The sequence below is a fragment of the Sapajus apella genome, unplaced genomic scaffold (assembly GCF_009761245.1).
Source record: "Sapajus apella isolate SASKATOON/1434 unplaced genomic scaffold, GSC_monkey_1.0 scaffold264, whole genome shotgun sequence".
NCBI lineage: Eukaryota > Metazoa > Chordata > Mammalia > Primates > Cebidae > Sapajus > Sapajus apella.
In genome coordinates, this window is record NW_022437204.1 from 157,520 (window position 1) to 183,572 (window position 26,053).

Consider the following 26,053-nt stretch of genomic DNA (forward strand, 5'->3'; position numbering starts at 1 on the left):
CAGCTACGGAACTAGCGAGGGGCCCTCGCTCGTGCGCCCCACAACCTACGCGCCCCACTCCCGGCACTCCTCTACTCTGTGCCCCGCTCCCGGCACCTCTCCGCGCCTGGCGCCCTGCGTGGACCCGCGGGGGTCCGGACATCTGCGCAGGGCAGCGCACGGTCAACCGTGGGAACCGGAGGCGGCCTCGGGGCCGCAGGGCCGCGGTGCTCTTGGACACTACCGGCCTCAGGGAACGCATCTGTAGTGGCTCGGAAGCCGGGCAGGGCGCTCGCGAGGTCCAGGCGGCTGGGAACTGAGCATGCCTCCTGCCTCCCGCGCCCTCTCAATGGAAACCATGCCCCTTTGCCGCGGTTTTTGGGAACGGCGGGTCCGCCTCCGGCTTCCTGGGGCTGATGGGACGCGGAGGATTAAACTCAAAATCTCACGAGACGCTGGAACTTTACTTAGAGTCCATTCAGAATAACTCAAAAGACTGGCATCAGATTTATTATTATCTCTTGTTAAATATTTTCGATCTTTTCTGAGAACATGGTCTACAAGGGCATAGTAGTAGGTTTTCTTCCCGGTACATGCTTGGGTGGGTAGTGAAGAGAAGGGAGGAGAGTTGCGCACCGGGGCGGGCTGGGCCTCTGCAGAGAACAGCCTCGGGCTCACATGCCAGTCCCACGTCGGGCGACGTGCAGAGAAAGGGGGAGGTCACGGGGACGACGAGGATGACGTCATATATACACTCAACGTATCCCGGAGTAACGCGCACGGTGTGGGGGGAAGGGTCAGACGAGCAAGCCCCTGCTCGCTGCGCGGCGCCTGTCCTGCAAGCGTCTTGTGGGGTGGGCTTGGAGGGTCGGGGTGGTGGTCAGTCTCCGTGGTTCTAACGGGGACGAGGGTCTCTCTGGGTGGGCAGTGTGAGCTGGGATAGGAGTCCTGAGCAGAATGGCTCCAGCCTTCGGGGATCTCTCTGCTGCTCCCCTGGGAGAGTGCCATGACCAGCCAGGGTGATGTCAGGCACAGGCCAGGGAAAGGCCAAAAGCAGAGCCTCGAGAGCGTCCACGGAGTGCTGGGTGGCACAGGGCAATGCTGGGTGGTCCTTTGTGCCAGCCCCAAGCCTTCCCGTGTGGATCCCATGGTGCTCATCTCTTGGGAGCTGGTTCACAGCTTGGGAGGGGCTGCAGGTGGCAGATCCAGGCTCTGAAGGGAAGAACCAGACCAGCAGCTCCAGACCTGGGTTCTTGGGAGTCTGGGCCAGGTGGGCAGAGCGGGAGGCTGCGTCTGCCCTGCTGGTCCCGACCTGGGACAGGGGCAAGAGTCATCTAGATTCAGTACGACTGTCCCTGGGCACTTTCCAGGCTGAATTTGGAAAGCAAATTCTTCACAGCAGCTAAAACAGGCTTGGAAGTTCTGTTGAGAAAGACCTGCTAAATGGCTCTCAACACCCAGGCCCAGGTGTGTGGGCTGCCTCTCTGTTGTGGGTTTGTCATATAGGCAGCCGCCTCAGGTGCTAGTTAGCTGTTTAGTCAGGCCTTCCCTTGTTTTTCTGAGATGGAAACATGGCCCCTCCTTTCAACTGTGCAGGGGTAGGTGAGGCCAGCCAGCCCCAGGGGTAAAAGCAGCTGGTACATGTGGAGGATGAAGCGTTTGGGAGACCTCGGTTCCCGTCTGCCTTGACCTGCATCACTGACTCCCAGACCTACAGATTCCTCATCAGAAAATAGGGACCAGGCTACCACCCACTGTGATGAAAGGAGGTCATCAAAGAGACATTCCCATGGAAGTGCTAGCCCCAGGACCAGCACCTGTGGATGCTGAACTAAATGACATCTGAATCTGAGGGGGAGGGGCTGGAGGGTGGCCCTGGACAGGCGTGGTGACAGAATTCTGGGAGCCTTAGGCCTGGAGTTCTGCTCTTTCTAGCTGGGAAGCCTGCAGAGAGGGAAGAGGACACTCCCGTGCAGCCAGAGTGAAACCAGATGAGTTCCCAACCTGGGCCTCCAGCTCTCTGCCCACCCCACTGGGCCTGAACCCCGAAGTGCTGGGGCCCAGGGGCAGCACAGAGCAGGGGCCTTGTCCAGTGCTGCTTAGTAGCTGTTGTCTGTGAAGAAGGGCACGCGGGCAGACGGGGAGCAGTGGTCCTCCTCGCTTGGCTCCAACAGCTCCCCATACTCGCTGTTGTAAAACACCTGGCCTCCTCCGGCTCCCTGGTCAGGCCGCCACCGCCTCCCTTGGGAGTCAGGGTGTGCCCTGGTCACATCCACATTCTGGCCAGGTCCCTTACGACTGCCAAGACAGGGAAAGTGGTGTTAGTAAGAAAAGTCGGGCGCGGTGGTGCATGCCTGTAATCCCTGTACTTTGGGAGCCCAAGGCAGGCGGATCGTTTGAGGCCAGGAGTTAGAGACCAGCCCAGGCAACATGGAGAAACCAAGTCTCTTCAAAAAATACAAAAATTAGCCAGGTGTGGTGGTGCATGCTGTGGTCCCAGCTAAGTGAAAGAACTGCTTGAGCCCACGAGGTGGAGGTTGCAGTGAGCCAAGATTGTGCCACCAAAAAACAAACACATACAAAACAAGAAAGGACTGGACCCCTGTAAGGGTCTGATGGGAATCACCAAGGACATAGCGGAGCATAAGACATGTTCAGACTTCGAAAAACACACACACACTAGACTCTAATAGCAAAGCTGATTGATCTGATTCAGTACTCACTGGAGCTTTGTCTCTAGCCTGGACACGCGACTGTGAAGAATGTCCAACTTCATCCTCTAACCCACTTCCCACAGCCTTGCCCATCTCAGTGAACGGCACCAACATCCCCTCGGTCGCTCAAGCCAAGCACCCTGGGGTTCTTGCTTCCTGCTTGCCCTCCCTCTTCTTATCCCATCCATCCAGAAGTCCTGTCCAATCTAACTCCAGAACACATCCGCATATCTCCATTCCTGCCCCTCCTGCGGAGCCAGCTGCGTCCCTGCCAGCTCTGTGACACCCTCCTGTGGACTGCTCTGCTTCCACCCTGGCCTCCCCATGGTCCAACCTTCAGGGAGGTCCTTCAAGTGACACATCCTCCAACGGCGTCCCATCACTCCATGAGGGAAATCCCAGCTGCTCACCACGGCACAGGACGTGGTTCCTGCCACTGCTCTCCCCTCTGCGTGCCCATCATGCACCATCCTCAGTGCTCACTTTCTTTGCATTTTTTGATTTATTGATGTTGATTTATTGTTTGATGCTTTGCATGGTGCTACTGAAAACTCTTGATATAAGTTTAAAATATTAGTTCTCTTTTTTTTAAATTTGAGACAGAGTCTTGCTCTGTTGCCCAGGCTGGAGTACAGTGGCGACTACAGCCTCCACCTCCCGGGTCCAAGCAATTCTCCTGCCTCAACCTCCCAAGTAGCTGAGATTATAGGCATGTGCCACCACGCCCACCTAATTTTTTAAATTACTATTTATAGAGACAGGGTCTCACTCTGTTGCCCAGGCTGGTGGTCTTGAACTCCAGGCCTCAAGTGATCCTCCTGCCTCAGCCTCCCAAGGAGCTGTGATTACAGGTGACAGCCATTGCCTGGCCACATTTCTCTTTTCTTTCTTTCCTGAATTTAGTTGGCTTCCATTTGTATCTTCACATTGTCCATTTCTATTCTGAAATTTTGAATTTCAGATTCATGGAGCTGCTGCTTGTTTCATTATATGTTTAATTCATGTTGGAGCATTTTGTTCGTTTTCATTTCATTTAAACAATTTTCTACTGGGAAGTTTTAAGTCTAATGTTCGGTTTTAGTCCTATAACTTTGTATGGATAGTGCTTTTTGGGGGGTTCATGGTTATTCATGTTGGGATTTCCTACACCAGAAATAACCGCTTATCCTGTGGATGGGATAGGGATTTTGGTGGCATCCTATGTTTCTTCACTCAAAGTGCCACATCAAACCTGTATCTTTGGCATGATCTCAAGTTCCTTTGAGTGCATTCTTCCTTCTGAAGGCTGCAATCATGTCCTGTCTCATCCTGCCACCAGGGGCCAGCCAGTCTCTTACCCAGGAGAGGTGGGCCTTCCACTGGTACCATGCAGCCCCACAAGCCCAGAGTTTCCTAATCTCCTTTCACCCACAGATGCAGATGAAAAGCCTCATCTACAGGGCATGGTCTTTGGCATCCTAAGTGGCCATTGAAGGCACTGGATGATGCAACCCAGGAGTGAGGAGGTCACCCCCCGTGGGGTGAGTGCTGACCAGAGGTTAACAGGAGACAGCGAAGAACCAGGCAAATAGATTCCTCCTCCTTCTCCTCACAGACCCCCCTGTGGCACATTCTTTCCTTGCACCTGTTTGGTGAGCGTTCTGTACGCCAAGCAAATGCACGGGCCAGTGCTTCGTGGCTCATCATGAACAGAGGGCAAAGAGCAGTGCCCTCTGCTGCTGCTTTAGGGAGGTGCAGTTTCTCAAATGAACAAATCCATTGTGTGGGTTCATCTGTCTTCTGACTTCTGGATACTATCTTGCTTCCTTAGGACCCTTCTCTTCTGGAATTTTCTTCTTCCTCCACCACTAAGCATCTGAGGGGCTGCACTCCCTTCTGGCTTGCTGCACCTTCAGAAGCAAGATGGCTGCCCAATGCCTTGGACTTGACAGGGAACTCTGCTGTCCTCACAGCCCAGTCTCCTCCATCACCCCCTGGTCTGCGTTGCCGCAGCCCCAAGGACCCTGTCACGCTCTCCTCTCATGGGGCGGCCCTCATCTGACTCTGACGCAGGTTCAGCCATGCTGGTCCTGGTGCTGAGTCCCCAACACATGCTTACACGGATTCTGTCTCCCGGTAGAGCCACAGGCATGGGCTGAGTGGCCTTCTTTGATCTCAAGGAGCTGTGCTGTTTTTCAAAGGTGTGCAGAGGCTTGAATTAAAGTAGAAATCACCCTCTGCTATACCTTTTACTTAATTACCTTGTTTTTTGAATGTCAAAATGCTGTTTGGTAAAGAAAAATTAGCCCAAAACTATTTCCATAAATGTAACCACCATTAATTTTCCAAAACCAGGTACTAACAGGAATCACCTGATGAGCTGGGCATGGTGACTGGCGTCTGTAATCCCAGTGCTCTGGGAGGCTGAGGCAGGCAGATCACTTGAGGCCAGGAGTTCAAGATCAACCTGGCCAACATGGCGAAACCCAGTCTCTACTAAGAATAAAAAAATTAGCTGGGCATGATTGGACATGTCTATAATCCCAGCTACTCAGGAGACTGAGGCAAGAGTATCGCTTGAACCTGGGAGGCAGAGGTTGTGGTGAGCCGAGATCATGCCACTGCACTCCAGCCTGGGTGACAGAGCGAGATCTTATCTCAAAAATAAATAAATAAATAAGTGAATCTTTTAAGTAGACACTAAAGTCTTCGTTTAATCTATACCCCTAAAAGTTTCAATGTTCAAGTTGGCCAAAACTTTTTTCCCTTGGCTATCATGCTGGGCAAATGGAGTTCACTTTCTATCCAGGTCACCCTCTGGACAGGCATATGTGCGTATTTATTTCTCTGTTGCCAGAATACATTCCAGCCAGTTCAAATGGCAGTATCTACCTGGCTTCTATGGCTACTGGATGAAGTTCAGGTGTTTTGGGGCTGGGGCACCCTACCCCACCTAGAGAAGGGTTTGCATGCCCAGGGCATGATGGGTTACGTGTGGTGTCAGAAAGACGCAGCATCTGAGCTCTGTCAGATGACAGGGAGGTGTCGGGACCAGCACCCAGGTGCTCAGCATGTGACGAGGGGGGGCTCCTGTGGTGCTGGGTGAGAAGGGGTGTCTCAGAGCTGCTCACCTTGAACATATGAAAAGGTCATAGGGAGCCATGAAAGGTTCCAGGAAAAGGGCTAGGCACATCCAGGACCCAGCCTTCCTCCTCCAGGGGAGGGCAATGCCCACACTGCAGAGCAGGAGACTCACGAAGCCCTTACCTGAAGCCGCCTTCTTGTCTATGCCTGCTCTCGATCTGCTCAAACTCCTCTGAGGCCAGCACCATCCCACTGTCCGTCTGGTTGTCCTGTGTGGAGGACAAGCCAGGCTTTGGGTCCTGCCTGAGGCCCTCCTGCAGGGCAGCCACCCCCAGCCGAGGTACGCAGCATGACCTTGTGCCACTGCTGACCTAACACCTGTCCCCGGGAAACTGAGCTGGAAACAAGGCGTCCATTCCATCCCAGGGTGAGGGTCACATGCCCCTGCCATGGAGGGAGACACTGAGGTCAGGGGGCTGTGGCTAACCCGTGGACACCTCATGCTGGGGAACCTCCATGGTGTCTGAGCGTGTGCTCAGGGTGTGGTAGACTCTGGGAGAACCAGGGAGAGGGCCCAGAATCTGGCAGTTCATAGTTCAAAAAAATGATCAGCTGCCTCCTGGTTTGGGGAGCTTTGTTACCCTTTGACTGTGGCTTGGCGTGCTTTTTATTTTGAATCCCACGAGACGGGAACTGCAATCTTTTCAGAGTCCCCCAACATGTCCAAGTGGCCCTGGAGGCAGGAATCCAGATGCCTGTGCTCTGACCAAGAGCTCCTAAGGGGCGCCTCTGCCCAGTGCTCACTGACCAGGCCCAGGACCCCTGACCCTGATACCAAGGATCAGCTGTCCTTCCACTGGGGTTTCTTCGCTGCTGAGGAGGGGAGGCTTTGTGTGGGGGTGTTGAGGGCATAGGACAGACAGCAGCGAAGAGACGTGGCATCGCAGGAGGGCCCAAATGTGCCCAAGGCTCTCCCTGGACTTGCACTTTCAAGGGATAGTCTTCTCTGTTAAAAAGCTGCAACTGGTTTCTGCCACTTGCTTAGGAATTCTCGGTGCTGCCTCCCTTGAGGCGGCCCCGGTCCTGACCCGAGATCACAGCCCCACCCTTCCTGTGAAGTACCACAGAGGCTTTGAAGGTTGTTGGGGTCATGGGGAATTCTTCAAATGTCTTCATCCTGGAGGAACCATGGGTCTGAGTCCCTCTGGCCAGGCACCCGGGAAACGACACACAGTTGTAATACCTGTGGGGAGAAATCAGAAGGTGCTAAGGAATGCACCCCTCCTCGAAGCTCTCTCCGCTGTCCCTGTGTTCCCTCTTCTCCTGGGAAGGACCCCCAGCCTGGGGCAGGAGTATGGGGGCCTGGATCTCAGCGCTGCCAGGGGTCCTCCTCCTCCTCGGGCCTGGTCTCAGACGTCTGCCCTGCAGCCCCAGCAGCAGGGCCTGGGTGAGTACCCTCACCCTGGGCTATGCTTCCTCCTGAGTCCACTGCTGAGCTCTGTGATGGGAAGTGAGGGGATACCCAGCCTGGTGTGACATGGAGCTCCTCCAGAGGATGGGCCACCCTGGGCCAGGAAGATGGTCCTGGGGCTACAAGCCGCCGACTGCCCTGCTCATACGTGTGTGCACTAAGGCACGTGTTGCAAGGTTGGTGGAAGGAGCCTGGCCAAATCCAGCCCACTATTCTTGTCCCCACAGGCCCAGCCCTGTCCTGTGCTGGGGCAGAGGGACAGGACGCAGAGCCTGCATCTCAGCAATGCTGCTGTGAATGTGGCGGCACAGCGTCCTGAGTGTGAACGGCCAGGGATAAGAGAGCCTGGGCAGAATTCTGGGAATTAGGCTGCATTCTCTTCCTGACCATGCATCGGTGGGACGCCTTCCCTGCTCCCAAGGACTCTGAGGACTCACCCCCAGACTCATCAGTGATTTAGCCCCTGGGAAGAACCTGGGCCCAAACGCAGTCCGCTGCATCTCTCCCTGTGAGAAAATGTGCCCTTGATGTTGGGGTGAGGGGACACTGGTGAGTGGACAGAAGGGACTCAGAACAGCATGTGACCAGGTCACATGGCCTTGGAGGGGCCCTGCAGTGGGTTGTTTAAAGTCACTCTGCACTCTGAGTTGGTGCACACTTGTCTCTGAAGTTGCATGGTTTGCTTTTTCCCTGATGGTGCAGAGGATAAAATGCACCCTGTTCACACGGCTTTCTCCCGCCCCATTCCCAGACCGGAGGACAGCTGACCTGGCGGCCAGGCTGTGGTGCTGCTGCAGGCTTGGCGGGCTGTCCTCAGCGTCAGCCTGGGTGATATGTAGGGCCGTGGTGGATGCCTGCGAGAAGCTGCCCTCTTCTGAGCTCTGAGAGCCTCGAGGGGCCATGTGGCTCTCCTCCTCTTCCTGGCGGGAACAGGAGAGGCAGCCGGGCCAGGAACCACCAGGTACTGCCCTCAGCCCTCCCCCCTGCACTCGGGACTGTTTGGGCTCCTGACCCCTGAAATACGGTCCTAACAGGCCGTGCGGGCATGTGAGCACTCCAAGGAGGAAACGAGCTCACGCCAGGAGCCAGCACACTTCGGCCATCAAGGCAGGGGAGGGGCCATGGCAGCAGACTGCTGGCTATGCCAGCCTCTCTAAATTCTCCAAACAGCCCTTCCAGGTACCTCATTTATGGATGAGGCAGGTGGGGCAGGCCAAGGTTCAGCTGGATCCTCCTTCCTCCAGTCCCTGGCTGAGCCTGCAGCCTCAGGAACTAGGGCCAGCACTTCCCACCTTCTTCTTTGGATGGAACCAGACCCAAAGCACCCATCCCAGTCCCTAAGATCTGGGCAACTGGCCACTCCCTGGTCCTTCCTTCAGGCCCCACCTTGAGTTGGGTCACAAGCTGGCTCCATCCCCCACCCTGGAGGAGCACCAGGTGGGGAGGGTGACGTCAGGACACACAGGTCAAGGTCCATGTGCTCAGTGAAGTTGGGGACAGAACGGGCACCAGGTGAAGGAATGCCTCATGATGATGCCAGGGAGACAGGGCTCCCTTGCAGGCTAGTGGGGACCAGCCTGGGATTCCCCTTGGGCAGGGACATACTCTGACCATCCACACAGCATCTGGAGCAGACACCACGGGTGTGGAGTGGGTGTGTGCTCAATAGAAAAACGAAAGGGTGTGGAAAGGAGGTGTCGGTAGGGGCCCAGGACCTCACACCCTAGCCTAGCAGCTGAGAGGTGGGCAGAGCCTAGAGGGGCTTAGAGGGGAAGCTGGGGCCAGGGACCAAAGGCCACAGTAGGACAGGGTGGGGAAGGGGCTCACTTGCAGGCCCCCGCCCTGGAGCAGGTCCCCCAGAATCTCCACCAGCTCCGAGAATGCAGGTCTCGCCTTGGGGTCTCCAGACCAGCAGTTCAGCATGACGTGGCGTCTGGGGGGGTCAAGCGGGCTGCTACACTGCGTGCACCCCACCCCACCCCACCCCTGCACCTTCAGCTCCCCAGCCTTCCTGGACCCTCCTACCCACTCTGCCCTCCTCCTGACACATCCCCCACCTTTGTCCACTTGTCCTGGCTCTTCCTTTGAGTGTTAGCGCAGCGTCCCCTTCCAGTGATGCTTTCCCTGAACACGCGGCTCTGTCTGTTCCTACAGCGCCCAGTCTCCCCTCTTGGTGCCCACCGCAGTTATGCTACAGACTACCTGTGTGTCTTGAGGGTGGTGTCCAGGCCTGACCTGCTGGCCCTGGCTTCCCTGATGCCACCTTCTTATGGCCACAACCCCACAGCCCCCAGGCTTGCTGCCCCTAACACCTGCAGGGCTACGGGGAGGCTCACATGGCGGGAGTGGCCAGCTCCGGGGCCCTCATCCTCGTGCCATCTCTCAGCCGCTGGCAGAACTCCTCATTGATCTGCACCCCAGGGTATGGGGAGGCCCCTGGCAACAAGAAGAGGAGTTGGGTGGGGAGCAAGCCACCCGCTGCTCAGCCCAGCCCCCCAAGTCACCCCGTCCTGTCCCTTCCCCCATCCCCGTGGTGGGGTGGAGATGGCTCACCCGACTGGGGGCCTGGGCAAGTCACTGCCCTCCCAGCTCTAGTTCTTCATTTGGTCAAGCTGCCTGCTTGCCAGGGGTGCCAAGAGCAGCCACGCACTGGCGACATGGTAGACATCATGGTTACTGGATCATCAGCGGCAGGGGAGCCGCCTGCAGTCAGTTTCAACAAAGCCTCTCTTGCCTCTCACTGCTTCTCCTGATGCTCCCCCTAACCCCTGCTGCCCCCTGTCTTGGACTGCTGAACTCACTCCCTGGGCCCGTCTGGCTTACCCAAGCTCCCACACCTCCTATACTCTTCCTGCTTCTTTAGTTTCCATAGTAGCATGTATCACTGTTGCCACTTGGTAACATTTTAACTTATTCAGGATCATTGCCCTACCCCGGCCTAGGAACTTCATCATGTTTGCAGTGGGGCATGAGTTCCCATGTGGGACTCATGTAGTAGGCACGCCCGCTGACCGAGCCCTGAGGTCCCTCTGGGACTCACATGCACAGCCTCAGCCCTGGCACACGCTTCAGCTTGCACTCCCCACAAGAGGGTGGCCCACGTTGGAGACAAAGTCCTCTTGGAGGTTGGGCCAAGCTGGGGAGGGGTGGGGGGCTCTTGGTGGCCCACAAACCACCTGCTTCAGAATGATGTAGCACACACCTCCAGGTGCCCAGTCCCTTGCTCCAGGAGGGCTGGTGGTGTAACCTGGAGCCGGCGACCTCGCCTCCTCTCCCCACCAGCACCCCATCCTGCACTCACCCAGAGAGAAGATCTCCCAGAGCAGCACCCCAAAGGACCACACGTCACTCTGCGTGGTGTACACCTTGTCAAAGATGCTTTCAGGGGCCATCCACTTCAGGGGCAGCCGGGCCTGGGGAGGTGGAGGGAAGAATGTCCCGCATGGATGGGAAGAGAGGGCTGAGGCCAGGAGCTCTGGCACCCCCTTTACAGGGCCCTCTGCCTGGATTGAAGGCGTCTCCCGGCTTCTGTTCTCCTGGGTCTGTCTGGGCCCCTCTCTTCTCCCGAGCTCTCTGGCGAGGGGTATCAGGGGAGACGGCATGCCTTCTTCCAGCCCTAGACCCCCAGCCCAGCCTCCTGATAAAACTCATCCCTGCATATCCTCACTGTCTCCCCTGACAGGCATGCTCTATCCACTCACTGTCCCCACCGTAGAAGCCCAGCCATTGCTACTGACACCTTCCTCCTGGGCTCCTGAGGCATCTCTGCCACTGGCTGTCTCTCTCCTCCTCATGGCCTCTACCTGGGAGCCCAGATGGCCAGGGCCCTTCTGGACTGGCCTCTATCTCCACCACAGCAACCCCACTCCCTTCTCTTCCCAGTTTATGCCATCAGGGTGATTTCTGTAAATGCACACCTGACCCTCCCCTCCAGCCAATGGCCACACTGGCCTGGATGGCCCATCATGCCCAGGCCCTGGGTCCATCCTGCTCCTCATCCCCTTGACACTCTTCCTGCCTCTCCCAGGGGCAGAACCCTAACCCGCCTCGCAGGCTCATCCAGGCACCTGCTACCCTGCCTCAGCTCCACTCAGAGACACACTCCGCCTCCTGAGTTCCATGTGCTGCACCAAGCTGGTCCATCTCCAGGACAGGTGCCACACAACGCCTTGCACACACAAGCCCCACAGGGCAGGCCCTGGGAGTCAGGGCCCACTGCATGGACCAAGGCACTGGGCAAAGTACAAGTTCCAGTTGGAGGACTGGGCCCCACTTGTCAACTCCCATCTCTACTTCCTCGCCTCAGGATGCCTAAATATGGGGGGGGCCCTAGGGTCCCCTGGGAACAGGGAGTGAGTGCCCCAGCAGCTGGCAGGTGGATGGCCAACCAAGGAGGTCACGCCACCCTGTGCTGGCACTCCCTCTCCTGCACAGGCAGTCTGTGGTAGCACTCCCTTCCCTAGTCGGCCCCACAGGCCCTCTCCTGGATGGCCACACTCACACTGCCCTTGCGGACGTAGTCAGGGTCTTTGTAGATGTCCCGGGCAAGGCCAAAGTCACAGATCTTTACCACGTCGCTTTCTGACAGCAGAATGTTCCGAGCAGCCAGGTCTCTGTGGATGCACTGGGGTGTGGGAAGGCAGAAGGAGGGCTGTCAGTGCAGGCCCCTGGGGTAACAACCACACCTGAAGCTCCAGGGTGCCCAAGCAGTGGGGACTCTAGGGGTGCCCTGCCTCAACTACGCTCCTTTGAGGAAAATTTCTGTCCATTTCTAGGATTCATCATGGAGAGGGCTTGTGGAATTGTGGGGACAGCACAGAAAGTTGTAGAATCAGACAGACTCTGCTGCTGAGCAGCCAAGAGGCCTTGGGAGGTCAACTCCATGCTTGGGGCAGAGTTTCCGCCTCTACAAAGTTGAGAGAGACACTAACGGACCACAGAGCCTTTGCAGGGTGAAGTCAGAGCCAAGCACATCTTGGCAACTGGTGGGGCTGCACCCTTTTCCTCTCTGAAGGGCCTTCCAGGGAAGCTCACCTTTCGGGAAGCCAGGAACTCCATCCCTCTGGCCACCTGGAAGCTGTAGCAGACAAGGTCTTCCATGGTCAGCGGGCTCAGCCACAGGTCCTGGGCTGCACAGCGGAGCAAGGTGAGCTCAGGAGGTGCCTCCTTGGCGGCCTCCATCTACCCAGCCCCAGGGACGATTCTTTGCCCAACCCTGACTGCGTCCCTGCCACAGCTAACAAGCGTGTCAGCCCCTCTCCTGTCCCTCAGCCTCTGGGACATCCACGTCCTACTCCCAGAGCAATAAATCCTGTTGTCTGTAGGGGCTTGGCTCCTGCTGCTTGGCCCTGGACTGCTTGCGCGGTCTGCAGGGCAATTTCCTATTCATCCTGTAATGATCAAGCCAATCATAAAACACTGGCATGGAAATTGTCCCCAAAGTGTCTTCCCTTCCTAAGGCAGAACCCATTACACGCTCACCCATGAAAGCCCCCATCGAGGGCCCCAGGCTGGGTTATCCTAGGGTGCCTGATCATGGGATATAACTGGGCTTGTCAGGCACTGGGAAAGGGGAAGAAGCCAGGCTCTAACCTTCTCGGTCTGGAGAAGCCCGCCCTGTTCCACCCTTGCCCGTTAGGAACCGTGCAAGGAGGGCCCTGTCGCTGCTCCCTGGCCTCCTCCGATCCGCCCTGGCGCCCTCCACCATGGCGCGGAAGCGTCTGCGCTGCTCCGGGGACTTCTCCTGCGGACGCATGAAGCTAGTTCGAGGGCGCCCCGTCGTCCACGGCAGAGGCGCCTCCATTCTTCCGCCGCCCGCGGCGCCCCGCAGGCTTAGGAGCAGAGCTCGCGCCCCGGCGGCCGCCCACTCACTGCATAGGGGCTGAAGGTCTCCCGCTTGGTGCGCAAGAAGTTGGAGAGGTTGCCGTACTTGCAGTACTCCACAATCACCATGAGGGGGCCTGTGGCGGGACAGGGCAGGGGCCGCGCGTTCGGGACACTAGACGCACTGAAGACACGCTCCGCCCTCGCACCCGCGCCCACGGGCACCTCCCAGTCCCGGCCCTGCGCCCCTCCCTCCCGGAGCACCTAGCCCCACCAGGCCTCGCCGTCCCCACCGGCCGCCCCGCTCCGTACCGTTGGGCTTGGTGCACGCCCCCAGGAGGTTGACCACGTTGAGGTGGTTGCCGATGTGAATTAGGATCTTGAGCTCCGACATCAGCGCACGGTGCTCGCTGGCTGTGGCGCCCTCTGGAGGAGACACAGGCCTGACATCCACCCTAATCCCGGTACGTCCCCCTCCCCTGCCACTGGCTGCTTAGCTAAGGCACAGTCACCGCTTTTGAGAGGGGGAGGGGTGCCCAGGGTCCCCAGGACATCCTGCTGGTCCCACGGAGGCAGGGGTTAATGTGGTAGCTTGGCCCTGACTCCCGCAGCCTCCCTGTAGAACCTTGGATGAGCCTGGCTTCCAGTCTGTTTCCCCTCCTGAGTTGCCGTCCCACCGGCCCACCCAGAGCTGCTGCTCCTTGCCCAGCTAGGCTGCCTCTTCCGCCCGCTGACCCCACACCTTTCAGCATTTTCACGGCCACGGTGTCACAGCTGCTGCCCTTGTTGATGCCGAAAGCGGAGGCTTCCACCACCTTCCCGAAGGCGCCGTGGCCGAGCACTCTCCCTGTCGGGGCAGGGAGCCAGCTGCAGGTGAGCTGTATGGGGGTGAGGGTAGAGAAAGGTGGGCGGCAGGGGCGCCCCGTCCAGAGGTCCAAGAGGACAGGCTCTGCAGCAGGAGGAACGTGGGGAGCCTCTCTGCCAAACAGGAACAGCGTGGGAGCCACAGCGGGAAGAGAGGGAGAGAGGTGGACAGGAAGCTGAGCATCCTCTTGAGCAGGTGCGACAGATCCACCTTGCTCAGTGTGGCAGCAGGTGACCTCGGGGAGCCTAGGGACTGGGAACCTTGGCTAAGGTTCTGGGTACCCAAGCCCAGAGGGACAGGTCAGGCCAGGCTGGTCTTCCTGGCACAAGTTTTGAGAATGGAGGGGTTCAGGCACTCCAGCCTGCAGCAGGTGGGTGGGGCAGGAGGTGCGCGTGGGGAAGGCTGGGTGCTGGCCTCACCCAGGTGCAGCCGCTCTCGGGGGAACTCCCACTGGCTGGCGTCGTAGGACAGGTATTCGCATTGCTCCTCCAGAGGCACCTCCCCGGGATCCATGATGATGGACAGGTAGCCGGTTTTGATGTCTGCGTGGGCTGGCTGCAGGGGCAGGACAGGGAGGAGTGGGGCAGCTTATTGATTCCGCCACACCACTGTGGCTTGGGCAGAACTTTGCCCAAGACAGATGGCATTTCCTGCTGGGCTCAGTCAAGGAGTGGGCAGAATAAGAGGCGGACAACCTCTGCGGGGATGGAGCCGAGGGTGAAGGACTGAGAGGCTTCCCAGGAGACAAGGCTGCCAGGTGAACTGGGGCGGGCACCTTGTTCGTTAAGGGTGGCTAGCGGGGGGAAGGCCTGACAGAGACCCTATCAGGAGCAGGGAAGGGGCACTCACCCTCCTCATGTTACAGAAGATCAGGAGGAGGAGGACCCAGAAGAAGACAGCGATGACCCCGGTACCAACAAGGATCACGATCTCCATGTTGCCTTTATCCTCAGAGCCTGCGTGGGCACAAAGGAGCTGGCATGTGTGTGTGGAGGAGGGTGCACCTGCAGGCAGTGCCCCTTCTGGTGGGCACGACTTGCCCGAGGTGGCCACAAGAAGGCGCTAATTGGGGGCGGGAAGGGTGTTGAGAGGTGCAGGCTGAGGCCGGACCTTCCACGGCCACACTGGCTGAGGAGTTGACACAGCCCTTGGCGTTGCACACGCTGCACAGATAGCGTCCCGCGTCCTCCTCGCGCACGCGCTGGATGCTCAGCTTCTGGTTGGAGTCCGCCAAGTCGACTCCTGCAGGGGTGGGGTGGAGAGGCGGGTCCACCTGGGTTTGGGGTCCTTGGCGTCGCGGGCCTCCGGACCACCCTTTGCCTGGGCCACCCTCCCTACCAGACTTTTCCTCCAGCAGCCTCTCATCTTTGTACCACATAATGCTGGGCACGTGCGCTCCGGCCACCAAGCACTGCATCTCCAGGGAGTCACTCACGTTCACCAGGAGGTCAGTCAAGTTCTGCGTGAGTCGAGGGGCTTCCAGGGCTGGGGGCAGGGGTTGAGAGGGAGCTAAGTGGAGCTGCACTTAGCAGGAGGGCCCTCTCTGGTCTGGAAGCAGAGGTAGGGAAGGATCCCTGGAAGCCCGACTAAGGGTTTGTGCGAGGGGCAAGAGGCAGGTAGTCAGGAGAGGATGTTCCTGCAGACCAGGGCTGTGAATGGACCTCCCAGGGGCACGTTCCGCAGCGGCAAAGTCAGAGGCAGCCACAGCTAGAAGAAAGCACAGTCCTCCCCGCGGCCAGCCTCACCCTGCACTGACAGGTACTTCTTGTGGCAGTGCTTGTCGTGGTTGCGCCGGTCCTGCACCTCACACACATAGTGGCCCTCATGCTCGGGCGCCACTCGGGGGATGCTCAGGTTGAGCGTGGCATGGCCTGGTGCCACCTCCTCCAGGCTGGCGGCCAGGGGGGTGGCAAACAGGTGCACGTTCTTGCAGTCGAGCAGCAGTGGGTTCCCATGCGCGTCATGCAGTGTGGACAGGTTGAGGCGATACCAGCGCAGATGCTCGTACTTGTAGCTGTCGGCTTGGCAGCTCAGGAGCACAGGCTGGCCCTCTAGCAGCTCCTCAGATGGCTTGGATTCAATGCTGAAGCCGTCGGGGATGGCTGTGGAGGGGAGAAAGCCCGGTGACATTGCTCACCCATCCACCTGCTGCGGTGGGCTCTCTGAGTCAGTCCTGAGGTCTCCTCCTGCCACTTTCCTTCTCTTTCTCTCTTGGAGGAGCCCCAGCTGGACTGCTTGCCCCCACCCCTCCCAGAAACCGAGGTCATCTAGAGTTCCTTGTCACCACTCAGTGGGACTTAAGTCCTCATTCTCTCTTGAAGCTTGCCACATCCCACCCCATGCTCAGCTTGAAACAATGTCTTCACTGGCTTTTGCCAGTGCCATGTGCCCATTTTCCTTTGTCTCTGGTCACTTCTGGTCAGACTCCTGTGGCCTCCCCAGCCACCAGGTGTTCTTCTGGGCTCTATCTCTCTGCTGGCAACCTGATCTACATTCTGGGACCCAGTGACGTCTACTCCTGGGCTCAGCTCTCCTGAGGTCACTAGCACATTTGATAATCTGAGTAAACCACAGACCTTCTCCCCAGGTCAAAATTCACAGGTGAGGCACAAGGTCCCAGGGCTTGGGAAAGCAGGAGGTGGGAGTGAGGATAGCTAGGAGGAGCTGCAGTGAGCCAAGGGCAGCATGGAGGAGGAGCCTCAGGACCAGGGACAGAGAATGCCATTCCATCCCAGTGCACCAGCACCCAGGCCCTATGCGGGTGGCCCTCAAAGCTATTTTTCCTTCCCACAACTAGTGGGCCTTGGATCTCTCTCCTGGGTGCCCCACGGACCCCAGAAACTCAATGAGCCCAAACCTGCCCCCTCCTGACCCTGTACCCAGGCCTGCCCGCCCTGGTCTGGTCACTTACTGGTCACATAGAAGTAGATGAGCCGCTCGTCCTGGCCCACCTTGTTGGAGACCACACACTTGTACATGGCGGACACATTGGCATTCTGGATCACCAGCTTGCTCACGGTCTGGGAGAGCACAGGCACAGGGATCCATTTCCTGCTCAAGTTCTTCCAACCCGGGCCCTCCCTTTCTGTAAGGAGGTTGCTGTGCCCACGAGTCAGGGGGGAAACTGAGGCTTTGGGCTGGAGAAGACTAAAACTCACAGGACCAGGGACGGCGAAGTAGGGGAGAGAAGGCCCCTGGGCAGCAGCGAGAGGCAGCTGCCCGGAGGAGTCAAGGGACAGTGTGTGGACTGCTGGCGTAGGCTGTGGTGATGTCAGGGGGTAGCCTTTGGCAGGACCAGAGAGACCTCTGGCTGTGGCTGGGCACAGTCTGTGGCTATGTTGAGGGGGCACAAGGGTGAGTCCAAGCCAGGCTTAGAATTCAGGCTCTGGTCACAGCAAAGGCCAGTCACTTCTGGATGGGGTCGGGCCCAATCCAGTCACCGCTTGCTGAGATCCTCATGAGATGGCCTCCTCAGCCCAGGCCTGTCCACAGTAGCTCTCCCTAGGCTCAGGGTGATTGCGAGGTGTGGGGATGGCTCTCAGAAGGGCCGAGGCCTCAGGGAGTAGGAAGCCTGAGACACAGGGTAGGAGAGAGGGCCCCAGGCCCTGCCTACCATCTATAGACCCCCACCTCACCCCACCCCCAGCCGGGCACTTCCTGTCCAGGACTGGAACAGGAAGAGGCTCTGGAGGTGTGTAGGAAAACAGGAAGTGACTGTAGGAAGTAGGTGCCTTTGTTCAGTACCCCCCTTCTCGGCATTGCCCCCAGGCTGCGCCAGCAGCTCAGCAGCCCTCTCTGCAGACCTAGTCAGTCTCTAGCCCCGTCCCCTCCTGGCCCTGGGGCCTGTGGGCCGCAGGGGCTCATGCCTGGCCAGGTGGCCTTGGATCTTAGCTTCCTTGTCTGGGAAGCCGCTGGAGGCCCGCCCTCCATCACAAAGCTGGAGGCTGGCCCTCTGACCTTTCTGCAGGCAGGGTGGCTGAGGCCTGAGGACTGCAGGAAGGCTACTCACTCTCAGCCGCCCTGCACAGCACTCTGGAAGCCAGGTGGAAATCAGAGGACAGGAGTGGTCTCTCTCTCCTCCCTTCCCCTTCTCCCTGGGCACTCAGGGGCATGGCTGGCTTGTACCTTATTCTTCCCCTCCACAAACTCGGTCCAAGTGTCCAGGCTCTCGATGGGGTTCACGGCGTCCTGCATGGTCACCTCCTTCCAGTCGCGGCACTGTGGCATGAGGTCTTGCTGCCGCCGCTGCCGCTGGCTGCCAGGACCAGAAGAGGCAAGGGCAGGTCAGGGATACAGGCAGGAAGGGCCCACTTGGGGGTTGAGGTCAAGCCCTTGTCATACTCAGTCACCTTTTCATACAGGGTAGTGGGCGAGGCTGGCCCTCGGGCCTGGGTGAAGGAGAAGGGGAGGGGGCCTTGTTTCTGGAGGGCTGTCCCCTACCTTTCAGGCTCAGGGCCTGGCAACCCATCCAACACAGGCTGCCGACACCACCTTCCTGTGCCCACTGTCCCCCCCACACATGTGCACGGCTGTCCTGCTGTCCCCCATGCGCATGTGCATGGCTGCCCTGCTTCTCTGTACTCCTTCCTGCAGAGGCCACCTGGTACCTGCCCATATGGCTGCAGGGGCAGCACAGGCCCATTCTGCCCCAGGAGGCGTCTCTGCCCTGCCTCTCCCTCTCTCCCACTTTGGGAGCTGTGGCCTCCCTAAAGGCTGGGTGTGCATCCCCAGCAAGCTTGGCCTCCTGCCAGGATTGGGAGGGTGGTCTCAGGGCCCCAAGGGAGGCTCCTGTCTTCCCCTGTGGAGGAGCCAAGCAGGGACGCCCCAAGGGCTCCATCACTTGGCACAGAGCATAAAGGTGGCACACTCAGAGGGAAGGACATTTGGAGGTATTGGCAGTGAGCTGCAGGCCACATGATCTAGAAGAATACCTATGAACCTTGGACATCTGGGGTGGACTCAGGTCGCCCTTACTGACCACACCACAGCCACAGCCTGTGGGGTTGCCCTCATCACCTGCCTAGGTTTCCAGCTCCCACTCCTCTTCAGCTCGACACCGGGATCTCTTGCCAAAAGGCAAACCTGAGCCATGTCTCCACTGTTCAACACCCTTTGCTGGCTCCCTAGTGCCTTCAAACCCTGTCTACCTGGGAGCCCTCCCCTCATCCCCTGCTTCTCTGTGTCCTGTGATGCCTGTCTGTCCTGCTGGCATCCTGCCCAGTGGAAGGGAACATGGCTCAGCAGGTGGGTGGGTTCTGTTGCTTACAGCTGTGACCCTGGGAAAGGCGCCTCCCTTCTCTGACCATTTCCCTGTCTGTAAGTGGGTGCTGTGAGTGCTGCACAGATGAGTTGGGGCATGTGAGCATGCATGGTGTGCCATGGGGCTAAGCGCAACCATTCCAGGGGCTCAGATAACACCCTTGCAGGCCCCTGCCCCGCCAGAGGTGTCCTGCTGGGTGCTCAGAGGCACATGCTTCCATCTTCCTCCAGATGATGCAATTACGTGTCCAGCGGTCTTCACTCTTGAGGGAGGTGGGTGGGGGCGGGACCCATCCTGTGTCCAGCCTGACCAGCTGGTGGAGGACTAGTGCAAGGGAGGCTCTGAGCCTCAGTCAGTGAGGCGAGCCCAGGGATTGACTATAGCTGAAGGTAGGGTTCAAGTTCAGGGCCCTGGGGAGGCATACAGGGAAGGCCTGGGCTGGAAAGGCGGTTCCTGACGGCTGAGGTTGGGGGCTGCGGCTGTGCAGAGGCCCTGGGCTGGAGCTGTACTCACAGACTGCGCTGGGCAAACATCTTGCAGGGTGTCCAGGGCCGCCAGTGCCACTGGACACTGAGAGGCGGGGGCACCCCGTAGGCCGTGCAGGTGAGGGCCTGGCGGCTGTGGCGCGAGTAGATGCTTGGGGAGGAGGCCTCCTTCTCGTGTATGTGGGGGGGCACTGGGGGCACAGCAGATGGCAGGTCAGCTGGCCCCCAAAGCCATGCCACCCACCCGTGCGCTCTCCCGTCCCTGGTCCCTGGCCGTACCATTCACCACCAGCTCCAGGCTGATGTTGCACCTCAGGCCAGCAGCGGAGTTCCACAAGGCGAGGGTGTAGATGCCCGTGCTGGCCTCTGTCACCTCCTTGAGCACCAGGGCATGTGGACTGTGGCGCCCAGACACCGCCTTTCCATCCTTGTACCTGGCCAGGGAAGGGGGATCAGGGCCCATATGAATCCTACCTCAGCCCCCCACTAGAATACACTGTCAGGAGGGTGGCGGGGGGCTGGCAGAGTACAGTGGCGATTCGGGGGATACTGGTCTGCAAAGGGACAGCCTAAGTCCCTGGAGATGGTGTCCAGGCCGCATCGGCCAGGTGTGACAAGCCTGTCAGGTGACCGGCTCAGGAGCATCGGTCACTGAAGTGTGCAGTAGCACCTCTTGCCTTGCCACAAAGCCTCTGTGGTCTCTCCACAAGTATCGAGATGACCACGTCACTGCAGGGGCAGCTGCCTTGTCTCTCCCCGCCTGTGACTGCAGACAGCCTTCTTTGGCCAGGCTTGCCCAGCCCAACCCAGGAGGGTCCTGCACACCTCTGGCTCCTGCACCCAGCTGGGCATGGCCTGGAGACCCCGTCAGCTTCCTTACAGACATCTGAAGGAGTGGAGGTGCAGTCCCTGTAAGCAGTCTAGCTCCTTGCTGTATGTGGGTCCCTCCAGACACATGGGCTTCTTGCTGCCCACCCCCTGCCCCAAGGCCTTGCTCTCACTGCCTGCCTCGCCTGGACACTCATTTCTGTAGCCAGGAATCTGCAGGGTTCCCTGCCTCCTTCATTTGGGTGGGGGTGTGCCACCTTCCTGCCTGTTCTATGCTGTGGCCTGGCCCTGCCTTGCTGTGTCTGTTGACCGCCCATCTTCTCCCTGCGCCGGGAGCCCCTCAAGGGAAGGGCTGCCTCCTGTAGAGTTTCGACCAGCTCCCTACATGTCTGCTGCACACGTGAGGACGCAGATGCCTCAGTCCCAGAGGGTATGCTGGGACTCCCTCAGACAGCTGCCTCTATGGCCTGGACTCTGTATGGAGATGCTCCTCCTTCGGACAGGTGCCTACCCTGGTGCTGGGTATGGCAGGCCTGAGAGACACTGCAGTGTGGCCCAGGAGAGGCATGTTCCTCAGGCAGAGACCAACAGAGAAGGGGATACAGGGACCCATTCTCAGCTGGGACACCACAGTGGGGACCACCTGCCTGGCCTGGGGTCACAGCATGAGGCAGGGCATGACAGGGGCGGAACTGAGGCGGTGCCATCTGTGTGGCTCTGGTCCTGAGTGCCACTTGCCAGATCTCAGACCCTAGGCAAAACCCCTTCACTGCTCCAGGCCTCAGTGGAGATGCTGCACCTTACAGTTGTCGTGAAGTTTAACCCAGACAGTGCCAGCAGTGTGCTGGACATACTATGGGTGCTTCGGAAGCCAAGGACCAGCCTGTCTGTGTGCTTGCTAGACCATCCACCCTGTCACTGCTCCCCGTCATCTTGTGATGGTGCCATAGGAAGGGTGGGCACTTGTGCCCCTCTTGGAGGCAGGGCTTGACCAAGTGGGAAGGGGGCCAGATGTGGCAGGAGTGATCCAGTGGAAAGCTGTTCTGAGAGGCAGCTGCCTGAGGATCGGGTCGACTCTGGATGCTACAGAGCTGCCACCTGCCCAGGGCAGGCTCGGTCCTTCTAGCTTTGGAGGGAGGGTATAGGGCCCAGGCGTCTCCAAGAGCTGCACCTATGAGTGAGGCTCCAGGATCTACCAGTGCCCTCAGGACTCTGCCCCAAGGGCCTTGGCGCTGACTAGGTGCCTTGGATAGACCCCAAAGTCTGTGCCCTCAGTGGGAGGGTCACACTGGGCTCAGGGCCAGGGCACCCTGGGCCTTCACAGGAGACTAGCCCCCAGCTAGAGCAGGGGACCCTGGCTGAGGACACCCTGGGACTCTGCTTGCCCAGCTCCAGGAAAAGTTGCCCTGCCAGGAGAGAGGTGCCCAGGCTGAGAGGAGGCTCCTGGGCTAGCTGGAAAAGCACAGAGCAGAGACCCCTCCTGGGGACTTAGGGCTCAGGTAGGAATACCCTTCTCCTTTTCTGGCCCTTGCTTCCTGTGCAATGGGGACTCAGACTAGAGTGTGACTGACCATGCGTGAGCCATGTGGGCTACTCAGACAGCCTGAGGATGTGTTTGTGGTGGATGTCGTGCCCCTCAGAACCTGCAGGGAGCAGCCAGCAGAGGCAGAGCCACCCCTGGGCCTTGGCACACCGCAGGGGAAGCTTGCCAACTGGGGGTCTGCAGGGGCTCCGGCAGCCTGTGGGCCTCCTGGAAGCTCTCTTCGCTCACTGCCATACAGCACAGGTCCAGCCCAGGCAATCTGTCTGTTCCCTGTGGCATCTCCACATCTCTGGACAGGAGGGTCCTGGGAGAGGCAGCCTCGTTGCAAGGAGGCACAGGGAACCCTAAGACATTGCTGCAGGGCATGGGGTGGGAGGGTCCAGCTGTCAGGAGGCAGTTAGGAAAAGCCGCTTGCTGTGCCCACCACACCCACATGTAATAGAAGGCCGGTATTGAAACCTTTCATGGTTTGGCAGGAACACAGGTTGACCTTCCATCTGAAATATTGCATTTTATGTGGGCTCCTTAGGGGGTCTCCTCAAGAGGCCCCCTGCCATGCCTGGTCTGTGTGCAGGCCCTGATAGGGAGGACACTGCCCTTCTTCCCCCATGGTCTGTTCTCCCTCTGGGCTTGGCAGGGTAGCAGCGGAGTGGGGGGGAGCCAGGGCTGTTACCATTGGAACTCAGGCAGGGGGTAGGCTGCCAGCTTCACGGGCAGCTTCACCAGTTCATCACCTGCCGTGGCCTCCAGAATGGGTCCTTTGAGCCACTCGACGCTGATGAAGGGCTTTTCTGCCAGACAGAAGTCAGTGTAAATTCAGGGCTGGCTGACTCATCACTGACTGACCAGGGATTCCCACCATGGCTCCTGCAGCCCCGGAAACTGGACACTTGCAGACTGGGGCTGGCCATGCCGCCCCAGTGCAGGAGCTGGGCAGCTCCTCTGCTCATGGCCCTCCCTTCCCTCTGGCTGGACTCCCAACTGCTCAAGTGCACCATGACCTCTGGGCCCAGGCCCACATGGCACAAGGACCCTTGTTTCCCAGGCTTGATGGCACCTGACCCACCCCAGGCCATACCATGCACAATGACCTCAGTGCTGTCCCGAAATTTCTCGATGCCGTTGTTGGCCTCACACACATACGAGCCCAGGTCGTGCTGGCTGACGTTGTGGATGGTCAGGATGCTGGAAAGCTCTGTGTGGGTCTGCTGGGAGCGTCGCTCGGGCACCCATTTACCCCGCTCTGCCTGCCCGCACCCAGGGAAGCCCCACGTCAGCAGGCGAGCTCCTGCACAGCTACCCTACCAAAGGCTCACCTCCCACCCGGGGCCAGCCAGAAGTCTTGGACCCAGACCCTGAGTTTTCTTTGGGTGGAAAACTTGTCCATCAGACTGGGGCCTCACCTGCTTCCCGGGGTAGTCCCAATCGAAAGTGACACCTGAGTCGAACTCAGCCCATACGGTGCAGTTCAGGACCAGCTTCTCCCCTACTAGCAGCTCCAGTGACTTCTTGGGGAACAGCTGGATGTCATAGAGCTCGTTGCCTGGTGACACATGAACAGTGACTCCCACACCCTCACAGGACAGTACCCAATGAGGCCAGTGAGGCAGTGACAGCCCCGTTACTGTGAATGGGGCCCTGGAAGCAGCCCCTACCTGTGATGTGCACGAGAAAGGGGTTGGAAAGGAAGTCCTGGTCCCCCCAGGTAGTCTGGCACTGCAGGTACAGGGCATCACGCAGCAGCGGTGTGGGCACCCGCATGCCCCGCCGGTCGTCCCACACCACCTCCTGCCCGTCTGGCCACAGCACCGAGCTTTGCTGGAGGGACAAGGCCACCATTAGCGCTCAGCTGCCCCCTTGCTCCTGGCCAGACGGGTGACCACCTTTCCCAGGGGTGGGCTGGGAGGGCTGGATCCTGGGGTGGGGGTGGAGCCTTACCGAGCGCAGGGTGACGTTGAGGCTGGGGATGGACACCAGACAGGGCACCCACATGGCGTCCTTCTTGTTGACCAGGAGTGTGTCAGCCTTGTTGATGAATGGCTGCTTGAAGTCTATGGAGAAGGAGTAAGATATTGGGGAAGGGACGCGGAGGCCAGGTGGGGCAGGGCTCCACAGGCCTGGGTGGTGCTGGTCCTAAATCAGCTGCTTGCTGGAGCAGGAAGGGCCCCATCCTCTCCTCCTGCCAGCCCAGGGTCCACAGGCTGGGGGCGGCGTGGGCCCCAGCTGTCCAGGACTCTGCCCCAGCCTGGCCTGTCTCCAGGTCTCACCTCTCACGAACACATAGGAGCTGGCGGCCGTTGTGCCCTCAATGCGGGCCTTGATGTACTTGTAATAGCAGAGGTAGCAGCCCGTGTTGTTGGCGTGCACCTCTCCCAGCAGCAGCACCTTGCAGTAGGGCCTGGTTTCTGTGCCCTCGCAGTCTTGTACCACCCCCGTGTCCTCGCTGTCCTTGTCCCCAGTGGCTGGTGCCTCCTGTGATCCTGGCCAGGCCCACTCAAGGGGGTGCTGTCCCCTGGCAGAGGACAGGAGAGGTCAGGGCGGCCCCAGCAGCAACCCATGGGGATTATCCCTGAGGAGCCTCCCTCAGGTTGAGCCTCAGGTTTGTCTCTGCTGGAGCATGTAACTGCCTAGGGTTTGGGCGCACACTATAGACGTTGCCCAGGCCAGGACACTCCCCGACCCCCAGGCTTCTACCAGACTCCCGGGGCTGGGTGTGGCAGGCTGGCCTGCGGAGAAGCACAGGCCTTAGATCACAGCTGGGAAGCGGGGGAGGGTACCATCTCTGAAGCCCCAGAGGGAGGGCCTGGGTTCAGTGAAGGGTGGCTGGGAGTGGGTGCAGGTGACCTGGGAGATGGCCTGGGGTCAGTGTGAGGTGTTTGGAGTGGGGTACAGGGTGATGATGCCCCATATGAAATGCCAATGAGGATGTGTGGGTGAAGCTGAGCTGGGGAGGGCCAAAGTCACCCACAGCCCGGGAGACCCAACAGCCCTGAGGCCACTCTGCCCTGGGGGCAGGGGCGCTGCCATCTGGGCCCTCAGCCACCACTTCCTGCCTTGGGCTTCTGTAGCCTCCCTGGCCTGCCAGGTGGGAGAGGGACCCAGTACCTGCAGGAGATGGACAGGCTGTCACCGGTGTCGATGACGTATGACTCCTCTGTGATGTTCAAGGTCGGGGGGGTCATGGAGTAGCCACTCGCCAGGCCTGGGGTGGGAGACAGGGTCAGAGTGGTGCTGTGTTGTGAGTTCACATGACGTTAATCTGGCATGGTTGGGCCTTCTGCATCATGAGAGCAGATCCCCTGCAGGGCTGGAGCAGCCCAGGTACTCAGCCAGCACCTCGTGGCCTGGCCTCTGATTTGCACCGTCAATAGCACCAGTCCCCAGGCTCCAAGACAGCTGGGAACCTCTCCCACAGGCTCACCCTGCCTTGCCCCACAGCCTCCATCCTCGCCTACACACCGCCCCTGGGCCAAACCCCAACCTCTGACCATGGTGAGCTGAGCTGCTGGCCTGAAGGAGCAGGGGGAGGGGTGCTGGAGCATTTCACCTCCGCACCACGGCCCCTGCTGTGCTGCTGCCCCAGGCCTCACTCCTGCACTGCAGACCTACACCCGCTGCTTCCCGGGGGCCCTGCACATCCCAGACTCCCCACACCATGCAGGCCTTGGCCCTCATGCCTGCGCTCTGCCAGTGACCTCGCCCCCTCCCAGCCCACATGGTGTCACCTCACAGATGTCCTTTGGGTCCTTAGCTTCTCACCCCCTCACAGGCCCGGGCTGCTGCCCCAGCTTCCTCTGGGCTCTCCCTGCCCAGGCTTCCCTAGACACCCTATCCCTGGTACAGGGCTCTTCCTCAGACACACGAATAAACCCGCTTCACCTGGCTGAAACCGACCCTCAGCTAGAGACTGCAGGCTGGCTGAGCTGGCCCTTCTGTGCTGCAGGACCCAGGGTGTGGACTGCCCCCACACCCTCCTCCCACTGGGGTGGGGTGTGTGTGTGTGTGTGAGCACGCACACATGC

At 59.3% G+C, this 26,053-nt stretch overlaps 1 protein-coding gene across 2 annotated transcripts in view; it reads right to left on the reverse strand.

Annotated features, from left to right (window-relative positions):
- Nucleotides 1-456: 456 nt before the first annotated feature.
- FLT4 (fms related receptor tyrosine kinase 4) overlaps nucleotides 457-26,053 on the reverse strand; it is a 41,236-nt gene continuing 15,639 nt past the window's right edge. Inside the window, exons 2-30 of one of the 2 annotated variants that reach the window (XM_032271916.1) lie at nucleotides 25,137-25,233; nucleotides 24,299-24,543; nucleotides 23,970-24,082; nucleotides 23,687-23,849; nucleotides 23,435-23,574; nucleotides 23,110-23,278; nucleotides 22,705-22,822; nucleotides 19,940-20,094; nucleotides 19,689-19,851; nucleotides 18,041-18,170; nucleotides 16,827-16,935; nucleotides 15,661-16,017; nucleotides 15,254-15,400; nucleotides 15,026-15,157; nucleotides 14,765-14,871; nucleotides 14,335-14,470; nucleotides 13,793-13,897; nucleotides 13,363-13,476; nucleotides 13,099-13,187; nucleotides 12,820-12,970; nucleotides 12,262-12,356; nucleotides 11,729-11,851; nucleotides 10,529-10,640; nucleotides 9,564-9,663; nucleotides 9,055-9,160; nucleotides 7,996-8,147; nucleotides 6,879-6,999; nucleotides 5,940-6,025; nucleotides 457-2,277 (exon numbers count right to left, since the gene is read on the reverse strand). In XM_032271916.1, the coding sequence (XP_032127807.1) occupies nucleotides 2,079-2,277; nucleotides 5,940-6,025; nucleotides 6,879-6,999; nucleotides 7,996-8,147; nucleotides 9,055-9,160; nucleotides 9,564-9,663; nucleotides 10,529-10,640; nucleotides 11,729-11,851; nucleotides 12,262-12,356; nucleotides 12,820-12,970; nucleotides 13,099-13,187; nucleotides 13,363-13,476; nucleotides 13,793-13,897; nucleotides 14,335-14,470; nucleotides 14,765-14,871; nucleotides 15,026-15,157; nucleotides 15,254-15,400; nucleotides 15,661-16,017; nucleotides 16,827-16,935; nucleotides 18,041-18,170; nucleotides 19,689-19,851; nucleotides 19,940-20,094; nucleotides 22,705-22,822; nucleotides 23,110-23,278; nucleotides 23,435-23,574; nucleotides 23,687-23,849; nucleotides 23,970-24,082; nucleotides 24,299-24,543; nucleotides 25,137-25,233 (4,034 nt within the window). In that variant the 3' untranslated portion in view covers nucleotides 457-2,078. The remainder of the gene's footprint in view (nucleotides 2,278-5,939; nucleotides 6,026-6,878; nucleotides 7,000-7,995; nucleotides 8,148-9,054; nucleotides 9,161-9,563; nucleotides 9,664-10,528; nucleotides 10,641-11,728; nucleotides 11,852-12,261; nucleotides 12,357-12,819; nucleotides 12,971-13,098; nucleotides 13,188-13,362; nucleotides 13,477-13,792; nucleotides 13,898-14,334; nucleotides 14,471-14,764; nucleotides 14,872-15,025; nucleotides 15,158-15,253; nucleotides 15,401-15,660; nucleotides 16,018-16,826; nucleotides 16,936-18,040; nucleotides 18,171-19,688; nucleotides 19,852-19,939; nucleotides 20,095-22,704; nucleotides 22,823-23,109; nucleotides 23,279-23,434; nucleotides 23,575-23,686; nucleotides 23,850-23,969; nucleotides 24,083-24,298; nucleotides 24,544-25,136; nucleotides 25,234-26,053) is intronic. The other variant, XM_032271917.1, reaches the window with a different exon arrangement.